The sequence below is a fragment of the Trachemys scripta genome, chromosome 1 (assembly GCF_013100865.1).
Source record: "Trachemys scripta elegans isolate TJP31775 chromosome 1, CAS_Tse_1.0, whole genome shotgun sequence".
Classification (NCBI taxonomy): Eukaryota; Metazoa; Chordata; order Testudines; family Emydidae; genus Trachemys; species Trachemys scripta.
The window spans coordinates 143,155,971-143,178,899 of record NC_048298.1 but is presented as its reverse complement, the minus strand read 5'-3'; the positions used below and the strand labels follow the sequence as shown (position 1 = coordinate 143,178,899).

At 49.9% G+C, this 22,929-nt stretch overlaps 1 protein-coding gene across 2 annotated transcripts; it reads right to left on the bottom strand.

The window, feature by feature from the left end:
• Nucleotides 1-5,101: 5,101 nt before the first annotated feature.
• Nucleotides 5,102-22,220, bottom strand: TRIM45 (tripartite motif containing 45). Of its 2 annotated transcripts, XM_034788216.1 has the most exons (7): nt 21,819-22,219; nt 20,094-20,572; nt 16,225-16,958; nt 14,561-14,690; nt 10,461-10,575; nt 8,440-8,566; nt 5,102-5,314 (listed from the first exon to the last, which is right to left on the bottom strand). In XM_034788216.1, the coding sequence occupies exons 2-7, from the start codon at nt 20,567-20,569 to the stop codon at nt 5,163-5,165; spliced, it is 1,734 nt and encodes a 577-aa protein (XP_034644107.1). In that variant the 5' UTR covers nt 20,570-20,572; nt 21,819-22,219; the 3' UTR covers nt 5,102-5,162. The 2 variants fall into 2 exon arrangements, with proteins under 2 accessions (XP_034644107.1, XP_034644116.1); XM_034788225.1 differs by lacking the exons at nt 5,102-5,314; nt 8,440-8,566 and adding an exon at nt 9,295-9,924 and having other exon boundaries at nt 21,819-22,220.
• Between the last annotated feature and the right edge of the window lie 709 nt (nt 22,221-22,929).

Sequence of the window (22,929 nt, the reverse complement as noted above, 5' to 3'; positions counted from 1 at the left end):
GCACATAGGGCTGCTCATGAGTAGAAGCACTATCCACCCTGCCGGGGTATCCAGGCAGAACAACTCCTTGTAGTCACTGGCATTGAATGCAGCCAACAAGTCTGAAAGAATTGGCATGGGCACTTGACCCTGATAGCAGCTCATCCACCAGTGCGAGCAGTGCATTGCAATCCCTGTACCACACCCAGCTCTAAACCCAAACTCACTGTAGATCCTGAGGTTTATACACAGGGGTAACACCCACAAACAGTGCCTTGAAGAACATCAGTGACAGGTGTATGCACTACACCAAATAAAAGAAAATACATTGTCCGTCTGCAAGGACTTTGTTCTTGTTATCTGCATTAATTGAAGCTCAAACAGAAGTGAAGTCTCCAGATGAGAGCCCAGTGTGCAGGTGTCTCCTCTGTAACAAGGTGGGGACAAAGTGTCACACAGGATGCTTACAAATGTAAAGATATTATTAAACTGATAAGAACTGGCTACATGCATCACAGGGAGAGGTTATCCTTTGTAGGGCAGGGTACTTACTTCGGTAGGGAGACAAACGAATAGCTTTTAGTTTGGGTAAAGAAGGTGCTCGCGCCCAACCTTCGCTCACAGATGTCAGAGGCAGCAACTTGCAGATTAAGACAACCTGAGTAGTCTGGTTCCCAGAGCCAGGGCCGGCTCCAGGCACCAGCCCACCAAGCTTGTGCTTCGGGCAGCACCTGGAGGGGGGCGGCACGGCGTGGCCAGAGTGCCGGGGAGAGCGGAGCCCCGGCCGGGCTCTCCGCCCTCCTCCCGGCGCTCTGGCTGCCGGGGAGAGTGGAGCCGCGGCGGGCTCTCCGCCCTCCCCCCGGCACTCTGGCCGCCAGGGAGAGCGGAGCCCCAGCTGGGCTCTCCGCCCTCTCCCGGCGCTCTGGCCGCCGGGGAGAGCAGAGCCACGGCAGGCTCTCCGCCCTCCCCCTGGCACTCTGTCCGCCAGCAGAGCCGCGGCGGGCTCACCGCCCTCCCCCCTGCACTCCGGCCGGTTGGGGAGAGCGGCCCGCGGCGGGGCTCGGCGCCCTCCCCTGCTGCACTGGGGGGGGGGGGGGCCGCTGGGAGGCTTTTTTGCCTGGGGCGGGAAAAAAGCCAGAGCCGGCCCTGCCCAGAGCTGACCCTTTGGCTCACCTGGTAGAGGAAGTGCCTTGTTTAATAGCCCCCTTTTTGGATGAATAATGGAGAACTATAAACAGTTTCTGAAGAGGGATCCCATCCCATTATCCTTAGTTGGGAGAATGGTGGCTCCAAAATTTGCTTTGTAGGAGGAAAGAAGGAAAAAATAAAGGAGAATCTTCAAGGCTCAGGGTAACGCCGACAGACCGGTCGTCAGTGGGCAGGATCAAACCTCAGACCTCTGGCGCTCAGTGCATGAGCCTCTACAGCATGAGCTTAAAGCCAACTGGCTGTTAGCTAAGGCTGTAGAGCAGACTCATTTTATCTCTCTCTCTAAGTGGTCTCGGTGCCACTAGATGGGACAGAACACCGCACCCAGGAGGTGTGTGGGTTACATACGTCCCCGAGCTGAGAAGCACATCCTGAGCTTCAGAGACTTCCCAGTTGAAATCCAGGAGGAGCCCCCACTTATAACACTGACAGACCCTTGTCGACGGTGGGTGGGATTGAACCAAGGGCCTCTGGAGCTTAGTGCATGAGCCTCTACCTGATGAGCTAAAAGCCAACTGCCTAGTTAGCTAAGGCTGTAGTGCAAACTCATTTTTTTCTCTCTCTTTAAGTGGTCTCGGTGCCACTATATGGGACAGCAGGTGTGTGGGTTACACAGGCACCACAAATGTCTAGCAATGCCTAGGTATTTATTATTTAATATTTATATTCTGGCTATCAATAATAAACCAGAACATTATTATTATTGTTGTTGTTGAAACCAATGCATTGTCCCAGTTTCAATATACCTGACTGGCTGATCTCCACCCATGCTCCATCACCCCTCTTCTCAATCCCTAATAGTATGTGCTCCAGCACAGCACTGCCACATAAGGCTGCTGTGTGCAATGAGCCTAGGATGCGTCCAACCCTGAGTGTGGCAGATTGTGTGGGTCATGGGGTGGAACATGCCCACTTCCAAGGGTACAACAACTCAATGGCTAGGCCCAGCAGAAGCACAGATGGCCATTTTTGGATTTACTGGAGTAGGAGGGGAATGAGCAGTTGGTCACAAAAAACTGGATTACTAAAGAAAGGTTGCAATTAGCCCTGGTCTTTCAGCTGATTAAAAAAAATAATTAACAGACAAAACTGATAACTCAGTTAAAGTTGCTAAATAATGAGAATGTTAAAATGTAGTTATTGATTCCTATGGACACTAGCTAAGCCTAAGCAATGAAACCTATCATGGTGAACAGTTAAGAAAAGTAGATAAAAGTCAAATACACTCACAGCTCAGCCTCACATGTGTAAGTGGTAATAACTTTCTGTCCCTGCCAACCCGGGCTGCATTTGAACCAATAACCTACAAAAAAAGGTTACATCTGCTATTCTATATCACTCAGGCTAATTCCCCCAGCTGTCTGTGGGCAGAGTGTTTGAGACCCCTTCGTGTATGGAAAACGCTGTAACTTCTAATGAGACTCTGCCAGTGAAGAATAGTAGCATGAAGGTGCCAGCTACTTAGTTCTAGCTTCCCACAATGTGCAAGGTGTTCCCAGTTCACCCTCATGAACGCAAGCAACAGGTGGCTGCACTTCTGCATCTCATCTCACTGCCAGCAGCACAGTGTCCCCTACTGTCACACTGGGAACTTGGTTTTATACTGATTCAGGTGAAAGGACATGCCAACATAGAATCATAGAAGATTAGAGTTGGAAGAGACTTCAGGAGGTCAGCTAGTCCGACCCCCTGCTCAAAGCAGGACCAGCCCCAACTAAATCATCCCAAGTAGGGCTTTGTCAACCAGGCCTTAAAAACATCTAAGGATGGAGATTCCACCACCTCCCTAGGCAACCCATTCCAGTGCTTCACCACCCTCCTAGTGAAATAGTTTTTCCTAATATCCAACCTAGACCTCCCCCCACTGCAATTTGAGACCATTGCTCCTTGTTCTGTCATCTGCCACCATTGAAAACAGCCGAGCTCCATCCTCTTTGGAACCCCCCCCTTCAGGTAGTTGAAGGCTGTGATCAAATCCCCCCTCACTCTTCTCTTTTGCAGACTAAACAATCCCAGTTCCCTCAGCCTCTCCTCATAAGTCATGTGCCCCAGCCCCCTAATCATTTTTGTTGCCCTCCACTGGACTCTCTCCAGTTTGTCCATATCCTTTCTGGGGCCCAAACTGGACACAATACTCCAGATGTGGTCTCACCAGTGCCAAACAGAGGGGAATAATCACTTCCCTTGATCAGTTGGCAATGCTCCTACTAATGCAGCCCAATATGCCATTAGCCTTCTTGGCAACAAAGGCACACTGTTGACTCATATCCAGCTTCTTGTCCACTGTAATCCCCAGGTCCTTTTCTGTAGAACTGCTGCTTAGCCAGTCGGTCCCCAGCCTGTAGCAATGCATGGGATTCTTCCGTCCTAAGTGCAGGACTCTGCACTTGTCCTTGTTGAACCTCCATCTGATTTCTTTTGGCGCAATCCTTCAACTGTCTAGATCACTCTGGACCCTATCCCTACCCTCCAGCATATCTACCTCTCCCCCCAGCTTAGTGTCATCCATGAACTTGCTGAGGGTGCAATTCATCTCATCATCCAGATCATTAATGAAGATGTTGAACAAAACCAAACCACTGATACCCCTTACTCTAGCACCTTGAGTTTTTCTTGGATTCCCCTCAACCAAGTATTTTCTAGACCATGGGTGGGGAACCTTTTTTCTATCAGGGGCCACTGACCCACAGAAAAAATCAGTCACGGGCCACACACAGCCCCGTGGGGGGTGTGTGCGGAGGCTTGGGGCTTCCCCTATGCTCCGGGGTGGGGCCAGAAATGAGGGATTCAGGGTGCGGGAGTGGGCTCAGGACTGGGGCAGGGGGTTGGGGTGGAGGCTCTGGCTGGGCGCCGCTTACCTCAGGCTGCTCCCGGTTGGCAGCACAGTGAGGCTAAGGCAGGCTCCCCCGCTTGGCCTGGCCCCGCGCCACTCTCAGAAGCAGCCACAATGCGGCCAGGTGACTCTGCGCAGTACACGCTGTCTGCCCCTGCAGGCGCTGCCGCCGCGGTTCCCGGCAAATGGGAGCTGCAGGAGCGGCGCCTGCGGGCAGGGGTAGGACCATGTGGACTAGGAGCTTTCTTGATCGCCCCTGTACTTAGGGGCCACAGGGGCAGCCGACTGACTGGCCTAGCACCCTAACTTCCCCCCACAGCAGGGCAAGCCAGAGCTTGCAACTCCAGCCCCATGGGGGGGTCGCTGATGCTCAGGGCTCCCGGCCCACAGTGCGGAGACTTGCCATGGGCCGGATTAAATTAAGCAGGGGGCCAGATCTGGCTCATGAGCCGGAGGTTCCCCACCCTAGTTCTAGATCAATCCTGCTTCATTTGTGCGATCTAAAAAGATACAGCCCAAGCCAGTACACCTGGAGATGCTAGGGAGAGTAAAGTAGCAGATCCGTTGAGTGAGATTGTGTAGTATTGCACCCATCTGCGATCAGGATCTAGCCCTGGCTAGAGGCATAAGAAATATGTAACCAGCCAAGGCTTTTCTAAACACATGCAGAACACCTTTTGGAATGTGACACAATCAGCATCTTTGGCCTCACTGTAACCATCCTTTAAGAATGGAGCAGGGGAAGGGAACGTTGACCTCACAGAACAAGTCTTGACCCTCTTTTAGGAGGTAGCTGTTTGTGCTGATATCTCCTCCTTGAGTCTGTTCTCCCAGGCATGGAGTTTAGAGACTGACTATGGAATTCCTCATTCTCTCCTCACTGTGCAGAAGTCAGTGACGTGACTCCCAGGGCTCCCCCAACGGTACACGAAATAACTTGTCACACACAGCCCCAGGATGGAATATAAGGCACATTTTTATTTTAACATGTCTCCCTTTCCAGCCCACACAGCAGCTCTGTATCTCGGTAAGGTGCTCCCTGGCAATGATGGCCACGTGACAGTCGCTGCACTTCTGTTGGTTTAGGCCTGAGTCCCAGCCAGTGGAGACCCCCCGAGGTCTAGGAGCCTCTACCCCACAGTCAGAGCGCCACAGTTTTGAGCAGGCTTCTCTGCAAGTTCTCACCAGGCGGCACAGCTGAGCATTCAGAGTTTTCAATTGCTCTGCCACAGCAGGACCAGTGGGGACAGCCGGGGTGACCTTTGTGACCATGACCACAGCCTTGGTACCCACCTACCCGTCACAAGGATAGAGGAGAAACACCATTAGCATTGCTGAAAATAGCATAGAGACAGTTCCAGCTTCTAGTGATTTCCTGAGTGTGCCCCCAGCCGGCTGACAGCCGGAGAGAGCCCTGTTGAGAGGGCATGGCACACACAATGAGGTGCTCCTGCTTTGGGCTGGCAGGGCCAGAATCCTTCAGTCAAACAGGGACAAAACATGGGTTGACCCCCTTAGTAATCCCCAACAAAAAGCTATTAATAGATTCATGGAGTCAAAGGCCAGAAGGGACCATTGTGATCATCTAGTCTGACCTCCTGTATAACACAGGCCATGGAACTGCCCCCAAATAATTCCTAGAGCAGATTTTCTTGATGTAAAATTTGCTATTGATGGAGAATCCACCATGGCCCTTGTAAACTATTCCAGTGGTTTATTACTCCTGTGATTAAAGGGAAATTTTAAAAAATATTTTTATGAGGCCTATGCATGCCTCAGTTTCCACCCATATGTTGCATTGCTACCCCCTTGGGGGGGTGGGAGGGAGAGGATGAAGTTTGTTTTCAGGGCAGATTAAGAGACAAAGGTGTGTGTGTCACCTCCCTGTCCGGGTGGAATGAATAGAACAGCGGTTCTCAAACGTCATTGCAGTGCGACCCCCTTCTGACAACAAAAATTACGACACAACCCCAGGAGGGGGGGGACTGAAACCTGAGCCTGCCTGAGTCCCATTGCCCCAGGTGAGGGGGACGAAGCCCAAGGGTTTCAGCCCGGGTGGGGGGCCTATAACCCGAGCCCCACCGCCCTGGGCAGTGGGTCGTGGGCTTTGGCCCTGGGCGGTGGTGCTCAGGCTTCAGTCCCGGGCCCCAGCAAGTCTAACACCAGCCCTGGTGACCTCATTAAAACAGATTCCAGACCCACTTTGGGGTCCCGACCCACAGTTTGAGAACTGCTGGAATAGATTTCAGTGGTAGCTGTGTTAGTCTGTATCAGCAAAAAAAATGAGGAGTCCTTGTGGCACCTTAGAGACTAACAAATTTATTTGGGCATAAGCTTTCATGGGCTACAGCCCACTTCTTCGGATGTATAAAGTAAAAAATACAGGAGCAGGTATAAATACATGAAAGGATGTGGGTTGCTTTACCAAGTGTTAAAAGAACAGGAGTACTTGTGTTGTGTTCTCCTGTTCTTTTTATGGATACAGACTAACACGGCTGCTACTCTGAAACCCTTACCAAGTGTTAAATCAGTCTAATGAAATAAATCAATTAACAGCAGGATACCAAGAGTCATTAAGGCACTGGCTGAAACCGATCCAGATCAGATCAACAAGGTGTCTAGAGAGACAATGCACGCTCCAGTGACTCTTGATTTGACACTCAACAGCAGGAAGCTCCAGTAGGAAGCTCTGGCCAGGAAGGCTGTGAACTGCGCGTGGCCCTGCCTGGAGAACAAAGGACAGATGTGTCCAGCAGGAATAAAGAGCTAGCTTCTGGAAGAGGCTGGGACTCTACTGGAACTGACTGAGGAAGTGAGAGAGCGAGAGCGAGAGCCTGGAAATGGAGTTCACTACAGGTTGGTTGGTCAATTGCTCTGGCTTGACCTGAATGGATTATGCTTTAAACTTTATTGCTCCGTGCTAACCTAAGGACTTCCAGTGCTTTGTTCCAGCTGACTAATAAATCCTATTCTGCTTTGAAAACGCTGTTTGGGTTGTGACTGCAAATACTGGCTGTGGTGCATTAGTCCCTGAAATGTGTACCAGTCTTTTCCAGGAGTCTATCTCAGCTGGACTTGCTGAGCAGAGCAAGAGGGAGTGAAGATGTGAGTGAAGTGAAGAGGGAGCGCTGGAGCCTGTAGAACCGTGATGACATCCACTGTTAAGAAACGTACACCTTCTTGTTCATGCTCTTCGCACTGCCTGCAATGTATCACGAATCTTAGCTCTGCTGAATCCCACCATGCCAGCCTGTACCACCCCCTGGACCTCGCGGACAGGGAGTGTGCTCCTGCCAGAGCTGTCTACATGTCAAGTATGGGGGATGGAAGAAGTCATTTCTACTTTTACAACAGGCAAACCTTACAAAGACAAACATGAGTCTTGTGCAGGGCCATGGAAACCAGCGCTGATGAAATGAGTGACCAAGCTGAACTCTGAAAGAATGTTCTCAAGAGGCCCCAGGGATCATGTATAGAGCTAGAGCTCAGAGCGTTCCAGCCCCACAAGGTCAAGAGTGTGTATGCCGTGGCTGAAGTGGGCCCATAGTGATTATAAACACAGTGCTACGTGAGAGGGGAGGGGATGTGATAAATGCTCTTGGCTCAAACAGTTTTGGGAGAGCTGTTTCGATTTCAGTGGGAGTTAGGCACCAGAATACCTTTGAGTATCTACATGGGGAACAAATATTCAAAAATGGACTCTTCAGCCTATCAGAGAAAAGTATAACATGGTCCAGTGGCTGGAAGTTGACGCTAGACAAATTCAGATAGAAAATATAGCATACATTTGGAACAACTGTCATGACCAGGCGATGGGTGGTCTGACCTAGTGGTCAGAGCGGGAGTCGGGAGCCAGGCAAGGTCAGATACTAGGAGATCAGAGTCTGAGAGAGGGCAAACTGACAGGTGCCAGGAGGCAGGCAGGGTCAGGTTACCAGGAGATCAGAGTCAGGCAGTAGAAGCAGGTAGTACAAGGGAAATAGTCTTAAGCAGAGCCAACCCAGCTGCATGAACAACTTCCTGTTCCTGTGCTGTTTAAATACAAGCAAGGACACAGTCAGGACCCCCAGAGTTCCGCCAGTCAGATCCCAGGACTGGAGTCCTCTGTCAGAGTTCAGCTTCTAGTTCTGAGGACTGTTAGCAGTCACTGGGTGGCATGTCTGAACTTACTGGTGCCTAAGAGCCCTATGGACCAACGTTCAAGACCTGTGGTCCCTGACAACGATTTACCAAGGGTCATGGTGGATTCTCTATCATTGGCCATTTTTAAATTGAGATTGGATGTTTTTCTAAAAGATCTGCTCTAGGAATTATTTGGATCTTCTCTATGGCCTGTGTTACACAGGAAGTCAGACTAGATGACCACAATGGTCCCTTCTGGCCTTGGAATCTATGAGGAGCTGGGCCTTAGTGCTCACCTGGCATGGTCCCACCGCAAGCGCAGCGAGCAGCTTTCTGGCCTCCGCTAGAGCAGAACGTGCAACAATGAAACACACCCTGGTGTTTGCGGAATTTATTCTTCACAGTCAGAGTGAATGGTGAGCCCTGCAGAGCAGAAGACAACAGAGAGGCAATCGTGTGCCCAGCATACCCTGCTACTGTAGTAGGGCACTGGAGGGTATCAAAAGTACCCAAATTAAAAAAATTACTAGGGTGATGCTAGCAATTACAGACCAGTGAACCTGACTTTAATACCAAATCTGCTAGAGCAGAGGTTCTCAAACTGTGGTCCGTGAGCTCAATTCAGGTGGTCCGTGGATAGTTGCCTCTAAGGTGTGAGCACGAGAGAATGAAGGGCCACCCACCTAATTAGTGGAGCTGCACAGGCATGGCTCCACTAATTAGATACCTGGATCCTGGAGAAGACGCACAGGTAAGGTGAGGTGGTGGCCTTGGGGGGAATACGGGGCAGGTGGGAGGTACAGTGGGGTTAGAAGAGGGGTGGGGGGAATTTGGGACATGCAGGGCTGCGGCGGCCACAGAAAGAGGCAACTTTCCCCAGCTCCATGGCTGCAGCTGCCGGGGAGAGACGGCCTTCCTTCCCAACCCCAGCTCTGTGGCTGCTGTGGCGGGGGAAACCCTCCTCTCCTTCCCAACCCCAGCTCAGGGGCAGCTGCGGTGGGCGAGAGAGGGCACATCCATCGCATTAGAAAGGTAAGACTACTGATATGAAAATATGTGTTGTGTACTTTTATTTTAAAAGTTTATTATTAAGTTTTTTTATAGAGAGCTTTTATCCAAAGAGCTTTACAATAGTTAGCTAATGGTACAAACAACATTTGGAAAGATCATTAAGTGGTCCGCTGAGATCCTCAGCAATTTTCAAGTGGTCCGCGAAAAAAAAAGTATGAGAACCACTGTGCCAGAGGAACAAAATGTGAAAGGGAAAAACCAGCATGACTTCCACAAACGAAAACCCAGCTTCTGCAATCTACTAGATTTTTTTTGAGCAAGCCAAAATAGCAGATAAAGGAGAACTGATGATCGTTTGTTTGGGCTTTCAAAATCCCTTTGACAAAATCCCTCACAAAAGGCAATTAAAAACTTGGCAGTGATAATGGGTAGATAATTAGAAAGGGAATCAGCCAGGGCTGAGTGGGCAGCAGGAGGCAGACCAGGGAATCAGCAGCGGGGAGGTGCAATAGATCAGCGGGGAGCTTGGGTATCATGAGAGTTTTGAGAGAGGCCAAAGCAGGCTGCAGCAAAGTTGGAAGGGCCAGGATTGGAGTGCTTTCCAGGAGGCTGCAGGAGGATCCTTTATTGGGAGAGACCAGCAGGTGGGGGAATGATTTTAACTAGGTGCTGTGGGAATTGGGAAAAAAGCTGGTGCAAGGGATGAGTCAAGTTCCTCAGTTCCACTGGGAAGAACAGGGCATGCAGATAGGGTACCGACGGAATAATACCTATTACATAACAGAGAAGGAAGAAAGCGTCTGTGGTTAGAGCAGATGGAGCTAGGAGGTGCAGGGGTTGGTTACCTATGGGAATAGTTCACTGGGCTTGACTCACTATTGCCCTGCCCCTTATGCAAGTTCTCAAACTGTGGGTTGGGACCCTAAAGTGGGTTGTGACCCCATTTTAATAGAGTTGCCAGGGCTGGCGTTAGACTTGCTGGGGCCCAGGGCCAAAGCCCAAGCCCTACCACCCGGGGCCTAAGCCCAAGCCCTGCCACCCGGGGGCTTCATCCCTCAGTGGCAGGGCTCAGGCTTTGGCTTCAGCCCTGGGCAGCAGGGCTCAGGGTCCAGGCTCCCCACCTGGGCAGAAGCCTTTGGGCTTGGGGTTTGGCCCCCGCACCAGGGGCAGTAGGGCTCGGGAAAGCTCAGGCTTTGGTCTCCCCTCCTGGGGTCATGTAGTAATTTTTGTTGTCAGAAGGAGGTTGCGGTGCAATGAAGTTTGAGAACCCCTGAGCTACATCAATCACAGTGAGTTGAAAGGTTACCTGTACATGCTGCCCTTTGACACAGATGCAGACAGTGTATGTGCCCAGCTCCTCAGGGATGTAGGAAATGTGGTAAGTCCCATCCCTCTTATCACACACGCTGGGCTTGATTATACTATAAATACAAAAAGAGAGGGAAACAAGGTCAGTAACGTGTAGAAAACTGATCTAATTGGTAATCACTTTGTGGATTAGATTTATAGGAAGCTTCTTACCCCATGCCCCAGTTCGGGGATCTAAAATGTACATGTATAAAAGACCCCTGAATGATGATGCATGTGCTGTAGATTTCACAGCTATCAGAGGCCACAGTACCATACGAAGGAGATCAAAGAAAGTCAGTTATACTGCAATGATTTGCAACAACCCAGTGAGTACTGAAAGAGGAGAAGCAGAAAAACTGTAGCAGAGGGAGGAAGACAGATGCAATGTCAGAGCATCCTCTGGATTTCAGACTGGAGTCTTCTCTTTCCTACTTCATGGATGCAAGAGGAAGTGGCAAAGCTCTTGACCTTAAGAAGGAAAACTTGAGCTTTTTCAGTTCCTACGGGCAAAGGCTAAAGACCAGTTCTCACTCTTACTAGTGAGCCTGGAAAGCAGCAGGGCCAGTCCAAAAGATTGTGCATATGTTGCAAGCTGTATCCACTGCAAGTTCTCACAATAAAAAACCCTGCTCAGAGCTGTATCATCACAGTGCTTGGAAACATGGGCCACACAGGAGAGGATGGAGACATCACCTGCAGCCAGTATGGAAAAGCTGAAGCTTTCATTGAGGAGACCACACCGCTCTTCTCCCTGACAAGCATTCACTGTTCCACTCAGTCATGGATGTAATGTACATCAGCACTGACATTACTCATTAAATCAGCAGGTCTGGATAATCTCTATCCATGAGTTTAAAAGAGTTGGCCGAAGAGCTCGCTAGACCATCAATGTTGATTTTCAATAAGTCTTGGAATATCAGGGAAGGTCCAGAAGACTGGAAGAAAGCTAATGTTGTTCCAATATTTAAAAAGAGTAAATAGGATGACATGGTTAATTATAAGCCTTTCAATATGACAGCGATCTCAGGCAAGATAATGGTACAGCTGATATAGGACTTGGTTAATAAAGAATTAAAGGAGGGTAATATAATTAATGTCAACCAACATGAATCTATGGAAAATAGATTCTGTCAAATTAACTTGACATATTTTTTGATGAAATTACAAGTTTGGTTGATAAAGGTAATAGCGTTGATGTAATATATTTAGACTTCTGTAAGGCATTTGACTTGGTACAACATGACATTTTGAACAAAAACTGGAAAGATGTAACATTAACATGGCACACATTAAATGGATTAAAACCAGGCTAATTGATAGGTCTCAAAATGTATAAACAGGGAATCATCCTCAAACAGGTGTGTTTCTAACAAGGTCCTGCCGTGATCAGTTCTTGACCCTACGCTATAACATTTTTATTAATAACCCAGAGGAAAACATAAAATTATCCCTGATAAAGTTTGCAGATGACACAAAAATTGGGGAAGTGATAAATAAGGAAGAGGACAGGTCACTGATATAGAGTGCTCTGCATTGCTTAGTAAGCTGGCACAAGCAAACAATGTGTTTTAATACAACTAAATGTAAATGTATACATCAAGGATGTAAAGAATGTAGCCCATACTTACTTGATGGGGGACTCTGTCTGGGGAAGCAGTGGCTCTGAAAAAGATTTGGGGGTCGTGGTGGATAATCAGCTCAACGTGAGCTCCCACTATGACTCTGTGGCAAAAAGGGCTAATGCAATCTTTGAATGCATAAATAGGGGAATATTGAGCAGGAGTGGAGGTTATTTTACCTCTATATTTGGCACTGGTGCAATTGCTGCTGGAATACTATATCCAGTTCTGATCTCTCCAATTCAAGGAGGATGTTGATTAAACTGGAAAGAGTTCAGAAAAGAGACCCGACAATGATTAGAGGATTAGAAAACATGCCAGATAGTAACAGATTCGAAGAGCTCAATCTATTTATCTTAACAAAGAGAAGGTGAAGGCGTGATTCAATTACAGTCTGTAAGAATCTACATGGGGAACAAATATTTAATAAAGAACACTTCAATCTTGCAGTGAAATAACACAATCCAATGGAGCTATGAAATTGACAAGAATTTTAGCCAACAGCCATGTAAGTAAGGCAATGTCTACACAGACACTGCATCACCCCAACTACACGACATAAGCCTTATGGCTCTCATGGAGGTGGAGTCATTATGTCAGCGTAGTACGGCACTTACATCGGCAGGAGCAAGGCTGCAGTGTATTCACTGACATAATTGGATTGTTGTAAGCCACCTTACATCAACTTAACTCTGTAGTATAGACCAGGCCTCAGTCTCAGAGAGTAGCTGCTTGCAGAAAAGCCAGTTAGGAAGCAGCAGGCACAAGAAGGGCAGAGGGCTGAGTCATCTAACTTAAGAACCAAGATGTGGCCTATGACTCTTATCTTTAACATTGTGACCCTATTTTTGATCATTACTGGCAGGTTGTTCCTTTATGAAATTAACCCAATTCTGGTTTCACAAGGAACCAAGGTGGCGAAAATCCCAGTGAAATCATGAGGAAGTCACATAGGAATTGCCATACGCCATCACACCTGTGGTCCAACTAGTCCAGTAGCCTGCCTCTGCTGGTGGCCAGTACTGTTCTGCTTTAAAGGAAGATGCAAGAAACCCAGCAGCAGGCAATTATGGAACAGCCTGCTCAGGGGAAAATTTCTTCCTAACCACCATTAATTAGAATTGATTGTGCCCTGAAGCATGACCGTTTATAATCTTTCCGAAATCCTGGTTTGGTTTTCCCCTATTGGTTTGACCGAATAAAGTCGCCTACCTCACTTCCTGTCATAAACTGTGTTATAAGTGTTGCTTTATGTTACTACATAGCTGCTATGTCTCACCCTAGGGGTGACTGGATTTCAGCAGGGGATGAAGTGATCATATATACACAGAAATGAAAAATCACGCTAATGTGACTTCAGCCACCTCAGTCCCCAGACAAAATTACTCCCCTCTCTCCCCTCTAAGCATTGTGGTATACACATCTCATTCATCCTGATTGATGCAGAGTGCAGGAGGAAGGACTGGAGACGTATCCTCTGACAGTGCTCCTTGATCAACAGATAGCTACGTATGTAGTGTTGTTTTCCTATCCTTTATATGATTTTTGACTATGCTGCAACTGTTGTGGTGTTGCCCTGTATCAAGGCATAAACCCCATCACAGACTATATATGGCAAAAGCTGGAGTCCTGAATGCTAACTGATCTTATTCTTCCCTATAACAGAGAGTTTTAGCATTATATTCTCTTCTACACCCAAACAATGGCCATGTTGGCAACTTGCCCTTGCTTGTACCTAACTTGCATAAAATGGAGCAGATTACATTCTTAAAGGTGATCCGCAAAAGCTTTTTTTAAATTGGACTTGTGCCCTTTCTTGCTGCTTTTTGATACCAAAGCTGGCCTCAAAGCATCTTTCAAAATAATTTTTTTGCTTGTGTTTTTGTCTTAGTAATACCTGGAATGTCAAGTTTGGGCTTCTCTGGTTTTCATGGAAGGCTTTCAAGCTTCCTTTGAGCTCAGTCACCTTAACTGAAGGACAGAGATTACTGATGCTTGAACAAAGGCGTCCTTTATACAAAATGTTAATCACTCATTTAATTTAAATAGGTGTTAACAGAAACAAAAGTCCTCGTTCTCTGTTACCTTGGATCATGTGCAGACACCCAGTGTGCAGCAGGTGTAAAATGCTGCCAGATCAGAGTAATTTACACCCACTATGCCTTTAAAAATGCCCAAATATTGTGATAAAATCATGAGGTGGTAGCTCTGTTTTAGAGCTCCATAAGGGCTGCACTTGGGCCCACAGCTCTTGGGTGAAGCACCATTGTGCCATTCTCCCTGTAAGTCCTGGCCTGCCCATGGAAGCTCTTTACTTACAGGGGACTGCAAACATGGAGGTGCATAGAGACAGAGATGAGGAAGCCTGTAGCAGAGATTTTAAAGCAAGACAGAAGGCAAACAAAACCATTCTGGCCATCCCAGGGAAGGTACCAACCAGTCCTTCTTGTCTTTGTGGATGATCATGACCCGGATGGGCTCTCCTCCTTTCCCCATCTGCTCTCCCGATGCATCATTACACAGCAGAGTAAAGCTGGCCAGCTGCTTCTGACGGGCACTGTGGAGATCTGAAAGACAGAGCAAACTGTCCCGTACTGTTCCAGACAGGACTGAGGAGAGACACACTTGACATCAGCCAGCAGCTTTCCAACACCCCCACTGTACTTCACTCTGTCTAACCAGGATTTTATAAGGTTCCCCTTCGCTGAGCCCCTTCCATGAAAAGTAAAACCAAACACATTGCTAGTGTCCTGCTGGCCAAGTCCTCCCACAGATGGCAAGTGTGCCTTGATTGGAAGGTGCAGCTCAGAAGTGGGCTGTACGCTCCTTTGCAGTCCCTTGTTTTGTGAGTTCGGCTGGCGATTGTTTCAGTCCTCAGAACAAGCGCTGCTCTAATTTAGGCTCAACTCTGAAGTGAACACGGTGACAGCTGAAAAGAGCCAGAGTGCAAGGACACTCCAGCCTCATCCCCTTACCCAGCTACACCCCCAATACACACCCTGCGGATACAGAGCCATTCCACTGGCTCTACAGAAGCAGGATTTCCCCCGTGAAATGGAGATATTCTCCAAGGGCTGGTTCCTCGGGTTTTCCAGTCCCTTAGGGCCATTGTTGGTGTAAAGGGGCTGCAGCAGAGACCAGGGCTTTTGGCGTGAGCTGCCTCTATAGGATGCTGGCCTTGCACACGAGTGGCTTTTTGATTGCAAAGGGCTGGGACAGCCATGGTTCTTTCCCTCCCTTTCCCTGACAGAGTTCGTATGTTACAGCTCACAGGCAAGAGAGGATCCTAGACTAAGGAACGCAACCCCGGACTTACCAGTGTAAAATGATCACCAGTCTGCTTCAGGAAATGTAATAGCAGTTATTTCTTCTTTTAAAAAGCAGTGACACTAGAGATGTACAGTGAAATAAATCTATAGGATAGGGATAGCCTAACTGCTGTCCAGGGCCCAGTACAGTCCCCTTTCCCCTCTTTAACATGGAGGTGGAGACTGCAGATGATATGTCCCATCGTGCAATGTGACCTTCTACTTCAATCAAGACAGAGCATTGCATACTGGGAGCTGTCATCTTGGCAGGCCACACTTCCAACTGTAGTCAATATGGAAGTGGCAGAATGGGACAAGGAACCTTTCTTCTTAAATCTAGCCCAGGCTATGAGTGACCCAAAGTTAGTGCTATCTGACAGATGCTCAGTGGCCTGCATGAAATGCATCTGACAGTCTCACAAAGTTCTTGGTGGACAGTTGTCTACATTACAATATGCACTAACTGGTCCCCACTGTGGTCAGTTTCAGCAGAGGCCAACGACTACATGTATCAGGGAGACTGAACTACTTGCTCAGCCACAGAGTTGGTCTATCCAGTTCAGAGATGAGGGACAATGACAAAAAGCAATGGGAAAGAAGTTTTACCTACTATTGCATGCCCTGTACCTATTCTGGATTAACTATGGTCTTTGGTCTCGAGGGCTGCCCCCAAGGTGGTTATGCACACCCTCAGTTAAGGAATGACATCTATAATAGGGTTTTGTAGGGTTCACCCCAATCCCTCCCACTTTTATTTTATCATTGGTCAATCAGAATCAAGTTGTCCCCATACCTTCCCCTTGCAGGACACATTTGGCTGGATCAACTGCCTTATTGAGAATGGTCCCAAAAACCTCATAGCCACAGCACTGGCCAGCCTTCTCATGGGGAGAGAACTGGATCCCATCTTCCACTCCAGGGTGGATGCTATAATCCGCGTTATTCAGCTTTCTCAGCCGGCTTGCCACCACTCCCTTGGTGATAAGGATCTCCAAGTCTGAGCCACTGGTCAGCAGGCGCTCAGTGAACTCCACCCCAGTCCTCATGTCCATCAGCAGCTGCTCCAGCTGTGCCTTCTGTAAGTGCAACAGGGTCTCCTTTTGCACCTTCAAGTCTTCCAGCTGCTTCAGCAGCCGGTCCCGGTGTTCTTCAATAGCCCTTATGTATCCGTCTGCAAATGTGCAGATCTCCCCAGCCACTGCCTCCACATGACTGCAGATGGCACTGCTGACACCTTCAATATGGCGTAGGGCCCCTTCTAGGGTGTCCACGTGCAGCTGGGTGCTCTTGAGGAGGTCCCGCATGGAATCTCCGTGTTTGTGGATGACATTGGCAGTAAAGGCATATGGATGATGCCGGTGCTTGCCCACCACACAATCCCGGCACACAGGCTGCTCACACTGCTCACAGAACAGTGTCAGGTCTTCTGAAGGGTGGGAAGGACATAGAATGGACTTCTCAGTCCGGCTGTAGCCCTTCAGGTCCTCTAGATCCACCACAGCATGGGAAGCTGTTTTCTTCTGTCTCCTAGAAGGAAGTATAAGAGATAAATCTGGGCTTGCAACATGTGACCTGCAGATTCCTACAGAGCAGTCGATGACCCCCTCACACACTGTGACCTGCATGGACCACAAGCCACAACATATGATACTCCAGACTGATTCAATAGATGGCAATGTTGCATGATGGGATCTTTAATCTCCTTGAGTCACACCTCCACATGAAAGAGGACATCATCTACAACCTGCCCCCACTTTGTGCTAATTAGCAGCTGCTCTCTGGCTCCCTGCATGCTGCCAATGCTGTTCTCAGATGGGAGAATGTTATACAAGGACCAGGGGGGGTAGCTGTCACACCATTAGTACAGGTAGTCTCTCTTTACAGAGCCTGCCAGAAGCAGGGTAGCTGCAATGACCCCAGAGCCCACTGTGATGAGTGCAGCAGGAAGATGGTCGGTGCCACCAGGTGAGGGCTGGCAGGCAGCAGCATGGAGTAAGTTTGCTGAGCCACTGCCTCTTCCGTGAATGACGAGGGGATGTCAGGCTCCTTACCTGTCAATCTGTCTCTTTTTACCCGCCTTTTATTCACTCAAACAAAAACTCGTATATCCTTGAAGGGAAGATGGGAGATCAGGACCAGGCAAGAGTCAAACAAGGACCTATGGTAAGATACTAAATATTCTTAAATCCAAATGCCACCTCTCTTCTAGACTCAGGGCTTGTTCCTGCTTAGCACAGCTGAGGTGGGGGCAGGGCAGAAAGCTCCTGGGGCCATCCAGCTGCCAGGCCAGTACCAAACACACGGCAAAGCAGTCTCAAGGTTGTTCTATTTTACGTTGCCTGCCAACAGCCCCCCTGGGACATTTAGCAGCTGGGGGATCCACAGGGCATTAGGGACTCCTAACCATGCCTCCTTCCACTGGCCATACCCCCTACACCAAAGGGTGAGTGTCTGAGGAGGGGCAGGATATGCTAAGATGGCTCTATACCAGCCAAGGATTCTCCCATGCAGGGGAAATCCCGCAGGAGACAGTAAGATAGCTCAAGAGCTGCTTTACACCACCTGAGCAGCACAAAACCGCCACAGGGCAGAGCAGGGCGCTCTCAGACTTCTCCTTTTGCCTCATTCTCTGAACTCTTCTCGTGCTCTCACTTGTGTTATGTCTGCACAGCTACCTTGTGCCATTTCTGTAACACTCCCTGGATGTCACCTCTGCTGAAATCCCACACCGGTACACCAAGCAGCATGACAACAGCACTCCCATGTTCACAAAACTCCATTGGCTCCCTATGACCCAGTTCCCAGTGGTCCTCCTTGGGCCTGATCTCACACCAGTATAGATCGGGAGCAGCTTCACTGATATTAATGGAGTGACCTCAGTGTAAAAGTGATATCAGTAGATGAGACTGGAGTCAGGCCCCTTAGGCTGGATTCTTTACTGCCTTGCACCTTGGTCCTTGGATGGCTATTTATATCAGTATGAAAAGCTGCCGTTCTGGGGCTCAATTCCTTGCTGTCCAGCATCTTGTGTAGTCAAATTTGGTGTAAGAGGTTACCCATGTAGAGTAGTAACATTTTGCCCTGGTGTAACTGATTGTACAAAGTGCAGGGCGACTGGGAATCAAGACCCTGTTGCACAGGTATAAGTGTCTACACATGGGCGAGGCAGTAGAGAAGCTAGCCTGATTCTTGGTAATGCAAAGGACACTTTGAAGCATTCTGGCAATGTTGGAGGGCACTAAACAAGGAGGAAACAGGCCCAGAGCGCTACCCCAGCCAGGGGACTTCCCTGGCAGTCTAGAGCTGCCAAAATGGCTCTAAACCAAGTCCTTTTCCAGTCCCCACCAACCATGTACATATTCCAGCTAGCCTCACAGATCTCATCTCTTTTCTCCTCTAACACTGCACTTCTTTGTCTCTTCACACAGTCACACCACTATTGATGCAAGAACCTCCTCTGCAGCACCTACATCTGTGGCAGCCACCCTGTACTTCTGCCTCATCATCTCTTCAGCTCTTTTCAAACCTCACCTGGAAACACCCTCCCCCCGCTGACACCTCTTCAATTTTCACTCACTCTACTGCAGCTTCATTCTACAACTGCCTTAAATGCTGCAAAGCAAAGGGAAATTTGCTTGTGTTACAGCTACTGGCTGCCTGGCTTGCAGGGCGCTATGAGGATACGTTCATGAATGTTTGTGGACACTCAGATGGAACAGTTTCAGGAGCAGTATATACATGGACAGAGTTGACTGGAAGTAAGCCGTGTAGCTACGCTAACATCAGGATTTGCCCAACACTACCCTTTTCTCTTTAGGGCTGAAATTTTCTTCTCAAATTCACCCAGAAGTAACTTTTAAACATACACACAAACAATTATTGCTTTAAAAATTGCCTCTTTGCAGGCAACCTCAGTAGACAGGCCAAGGGCTGAAGGCCCAATGGAGGCTGAACTGCCCTCTCTCCTCTCGAGCTGGGGTCCCTCCAGAACAGGACTGGATAAGCAGGGAGTTTGCACTGCCACTGCCCTGGTTATACCTGCTCTGGGAACAGCAGGTTTCAGTCTCCAGGGCTGTCAATCTCTTATTTTTCTGCTGCACTACATTCACTTAAATGTAAAATAAACAAATGTCTGTTGGAACATCTACCAAAGTTTGGACTTATTGACCGGTGGATGGTGTCTCTGGACCAGATCAGCCTAGGTAGATGAGTGCAGCTCTCCCACACGGTCCACTCTCTTGTTTGTCCCCACCTAGGCTATGAGGAGGAAGAGAATGTGTGGGCAGGCTCCTGACAGCCGTGGCCACAATGGGCGAGGCACTGTACGATTTTCACAGTTGTTCACTAATTTGGGTGTTTCAATATTTGGGGCCCACCTGAGACATCCAGGGCCTGATTTCCAAGGATGCTGAGCAACCACACCTCCCATTCACTTCCTTTAGAGTGGTGGGTGCTCAACACTTCCAAAAATCAGGCTCAAATCAGACACCAAACACCTAAGTGGACACTTCTGGCCTAATTGGTTACCATGCATGCATGGACAGGTGGCACCGTATATATAGTACATATACTTGTGTAAGACCAGAAACAGCAATGGAGTCTTCATGCCTGGAAGGGCTTAGTTACACATCTGCTCTCTGCCTCTGGTGCTTCCTCCCATACCTGTGAGCCTGGTAGCAGAAGTGGCAGAGATTGGCTTTGCAGGTGGGACAGTGCTTCACGGCTTCCCCATCCACACAGAGGTCACACAGCATTCCTGGGCCTTGCGCCTGCAGGGTCTCCAGTAACACCTCATTCATGGCCAGGTGGTCAGTGGTCAAGTCATTAATGCCGCCTGGTGGCAAATCCACCTCTGTGTCACAGACAGGACAAAGGACGCTGAGCAGTGGTTGATGATGATCCTGGAGCCACGACCCATCTGAGGTAGAGTCTGAATCCTCCGCCTGGAAGCCGAGCACTGAAAAGGGTTCCAGCTGCTCAAGACAGGCCATGCAAAACGTGTGTAGACAGGGCAGGATTTTGGGGGCCAAGAAGAGCTCTGTGCACAACGGGCACCTAGTTCTGGCTAGGCCCCTGACCTCACCAGGGATTTCGGACATGATTCCAAACTGCCGCTGCTGCTCTTGTGGGTCGGACATCTTCTGAAATTCAAATTATGGAATGAAAATAAAATCCAATCCATGCAATTTATGTACAAAAAGTGCCAGGGCTGCCATGAAAGGGTACAGCATGGCCCCGAGAGAACCCCTCTCACAGCATGGATGGGGCCTGCTCTAGCAACCCTTTCCAAGCAACCCAGTGCAAGTGAGGGGGGCACTTTCACAGCATCTCCACCAGGTGGGGGAAATGGAGTCGCTCTAGGGGGAGACAGGCACTCTTGTGGTGCCACTGTCAGGTAGGGGATATGGGGTCACTCTCGCAGCATCGCTGTTGGGTGGGGGTACATGGAGCACTCTGGGGATATGGGGGCACTTTTGGGCAGGATGTATGGGAGGTGTTTTTGGGTGGGAGCTATGGGGAGCACTCTCACGGTGTCACTATCGAGTGTACAGGGTTGCTCTCACCGTGTTACTGTCAAGTGCACAGGAGGTTCTCTCAGTGGGCACTCCTCTGCCATCACTACCAGGTGGTGGTTAGGGGAGCATTATCAGGAGGCACAGGGGTGTTCTCAGCAGGGGGGTTGAGGATGCTCAAAGGGGGCATGGGAGGTGCTCTTGGGTGGGGGGTACAGCCAGGGCACTGTCAAGCCAGGATATGGGGCTGCTCTTGCAGCATCGCTATTGGATGGTGTGGGTATAAGGACTGTATTGTGGCATTGCTGTTGGGTGTGGTGCTGTCAGGCGAGGCGGTATGGGGGGATCTCCCAGTGTCGCAGTTGGGCATGGGGTATGGAGCCCTTCTTGGGGGAGGCACAGAGGATGCTCTCAGGGTGTCGCTGTTGGGCGGGGGCACTCTAGGGTGGGGGTATGATGCACTCTCAGGAGGGGGTATGGGGCGCTCACAGAGCAGGAACAGGGGCGCTCCCGAGGGCGGGGTGCCGAGGCGCTGTCGGGGGAGGGCCATTCTCAGGGTCACGGGGACACTCTCGGGGGGTACCGGGGGTGCTCTGCTCCTGCCTGCCCCGCGCTGTGAGCTGGGGGGGGGCAGTGGCTGGGTCCGGCCCCTCTCACAGGCCGGCCGCCCCCAGCTCCGGAGCGCAACTTACCCAGCAGCGCCAAGGCCGCAAGCATGAGCAGGGCCCGGGGGTCCAGTCTCCGCTCGCAGCCCCGGCGCAACCCAACTCAGCCACCCCGCAGCCCCCGGGCCAGTCCCTGCTCCGCCCGCCGTTGTCCGGTCTGGGAAGCGCCAGCCCCGTGTCTGCCCCAATGCCGCCCCCCCCCCCTTTACCTCTCTGCAGCGGGAGCCCTTGGGGCCCTCTCAGGCGCCCGCCCCAGGAGTCTCGGGGGAAATCGCGCCGCGGCCCCACTTGTGGCAGGACCTTGAGCAAAGTCATGGGGACGCTGCGGGCCTCCGCCCGCTCAGCTGGGAGAGGCGGGCCGGGGGCTCTCCGGGAAGCTGGCACCTGCGCGGAGCTTCCCAGGGGAAGCGGCGCTGCCTGCAGGGCGAGTCGGCTCGGTGCCAGCCCCACGAGCTAGCGACATTTGCCCTGGGGAGACACCCAGGGACCCCCACGCAGATACCGCCCTCCCCGGGCACAGCTTCTCCGGGCGCCAAGGGCAGAGCCACCCTGCCGGGCGAGCAGGAGATCGGTATTAGCCGTACCCCGGAGACCCCAGGCACGGGGTTGCTGGGTTAAAGCTGGGCCGATGCCAGTCCTTCCCCAAAGAGCTGACAGCACAAACACAGTTCAGGGGCTGCTTTGCAGAGCTGTATACAGGGCGGGATTTAGGGGCAGGCAATCCAGGGCTACCGCTTGCGGGGCGCCTGGCTCGGGGTACTGCATAGGTGCTGGAACTAGGGGTGCTGGGGTTACTGCTGTGCACCCCCGGCTTGAAGTGGGTCCCATCATATACAGGCTTTACAGCTGGGTTAATGGCTCTCAGCTCCCCCACTATGCAAATTGTTCCAGCGCCCCTGGGGTGTTGTAAGGTATTCAAAAGTTTAACAAATGGGGGGGGGGAGGTGAATAAATGGACACAAATCAGACGTCAAGAATTATAATATTCAAAAACCAGTCGGAGAACACTTCAACCTCTCTGGTCACTCGATTACAGACCTCAAAGTCGCAATACTCCAACAAAAAAACTTCAAAAACAGACTCCAATGAGAAACTGCAGAATTAGAATTAATTTACAAACTTGACACCATTAAATTAGGCCTGAATAAAGACTGGGAGTGGATGGGTCATTACACAAAGTAAAACCTATTTCCCCATGCTAATTTTTCCCCTACTGTTACTCACACCTTCTAGTCAACTGTTTGAAATGGGCCATCCTGATTATCACTAGGAAGGTTTTTTTTCTCCTGCTGATAACAGCCCACCTTAATTGATTAGTCT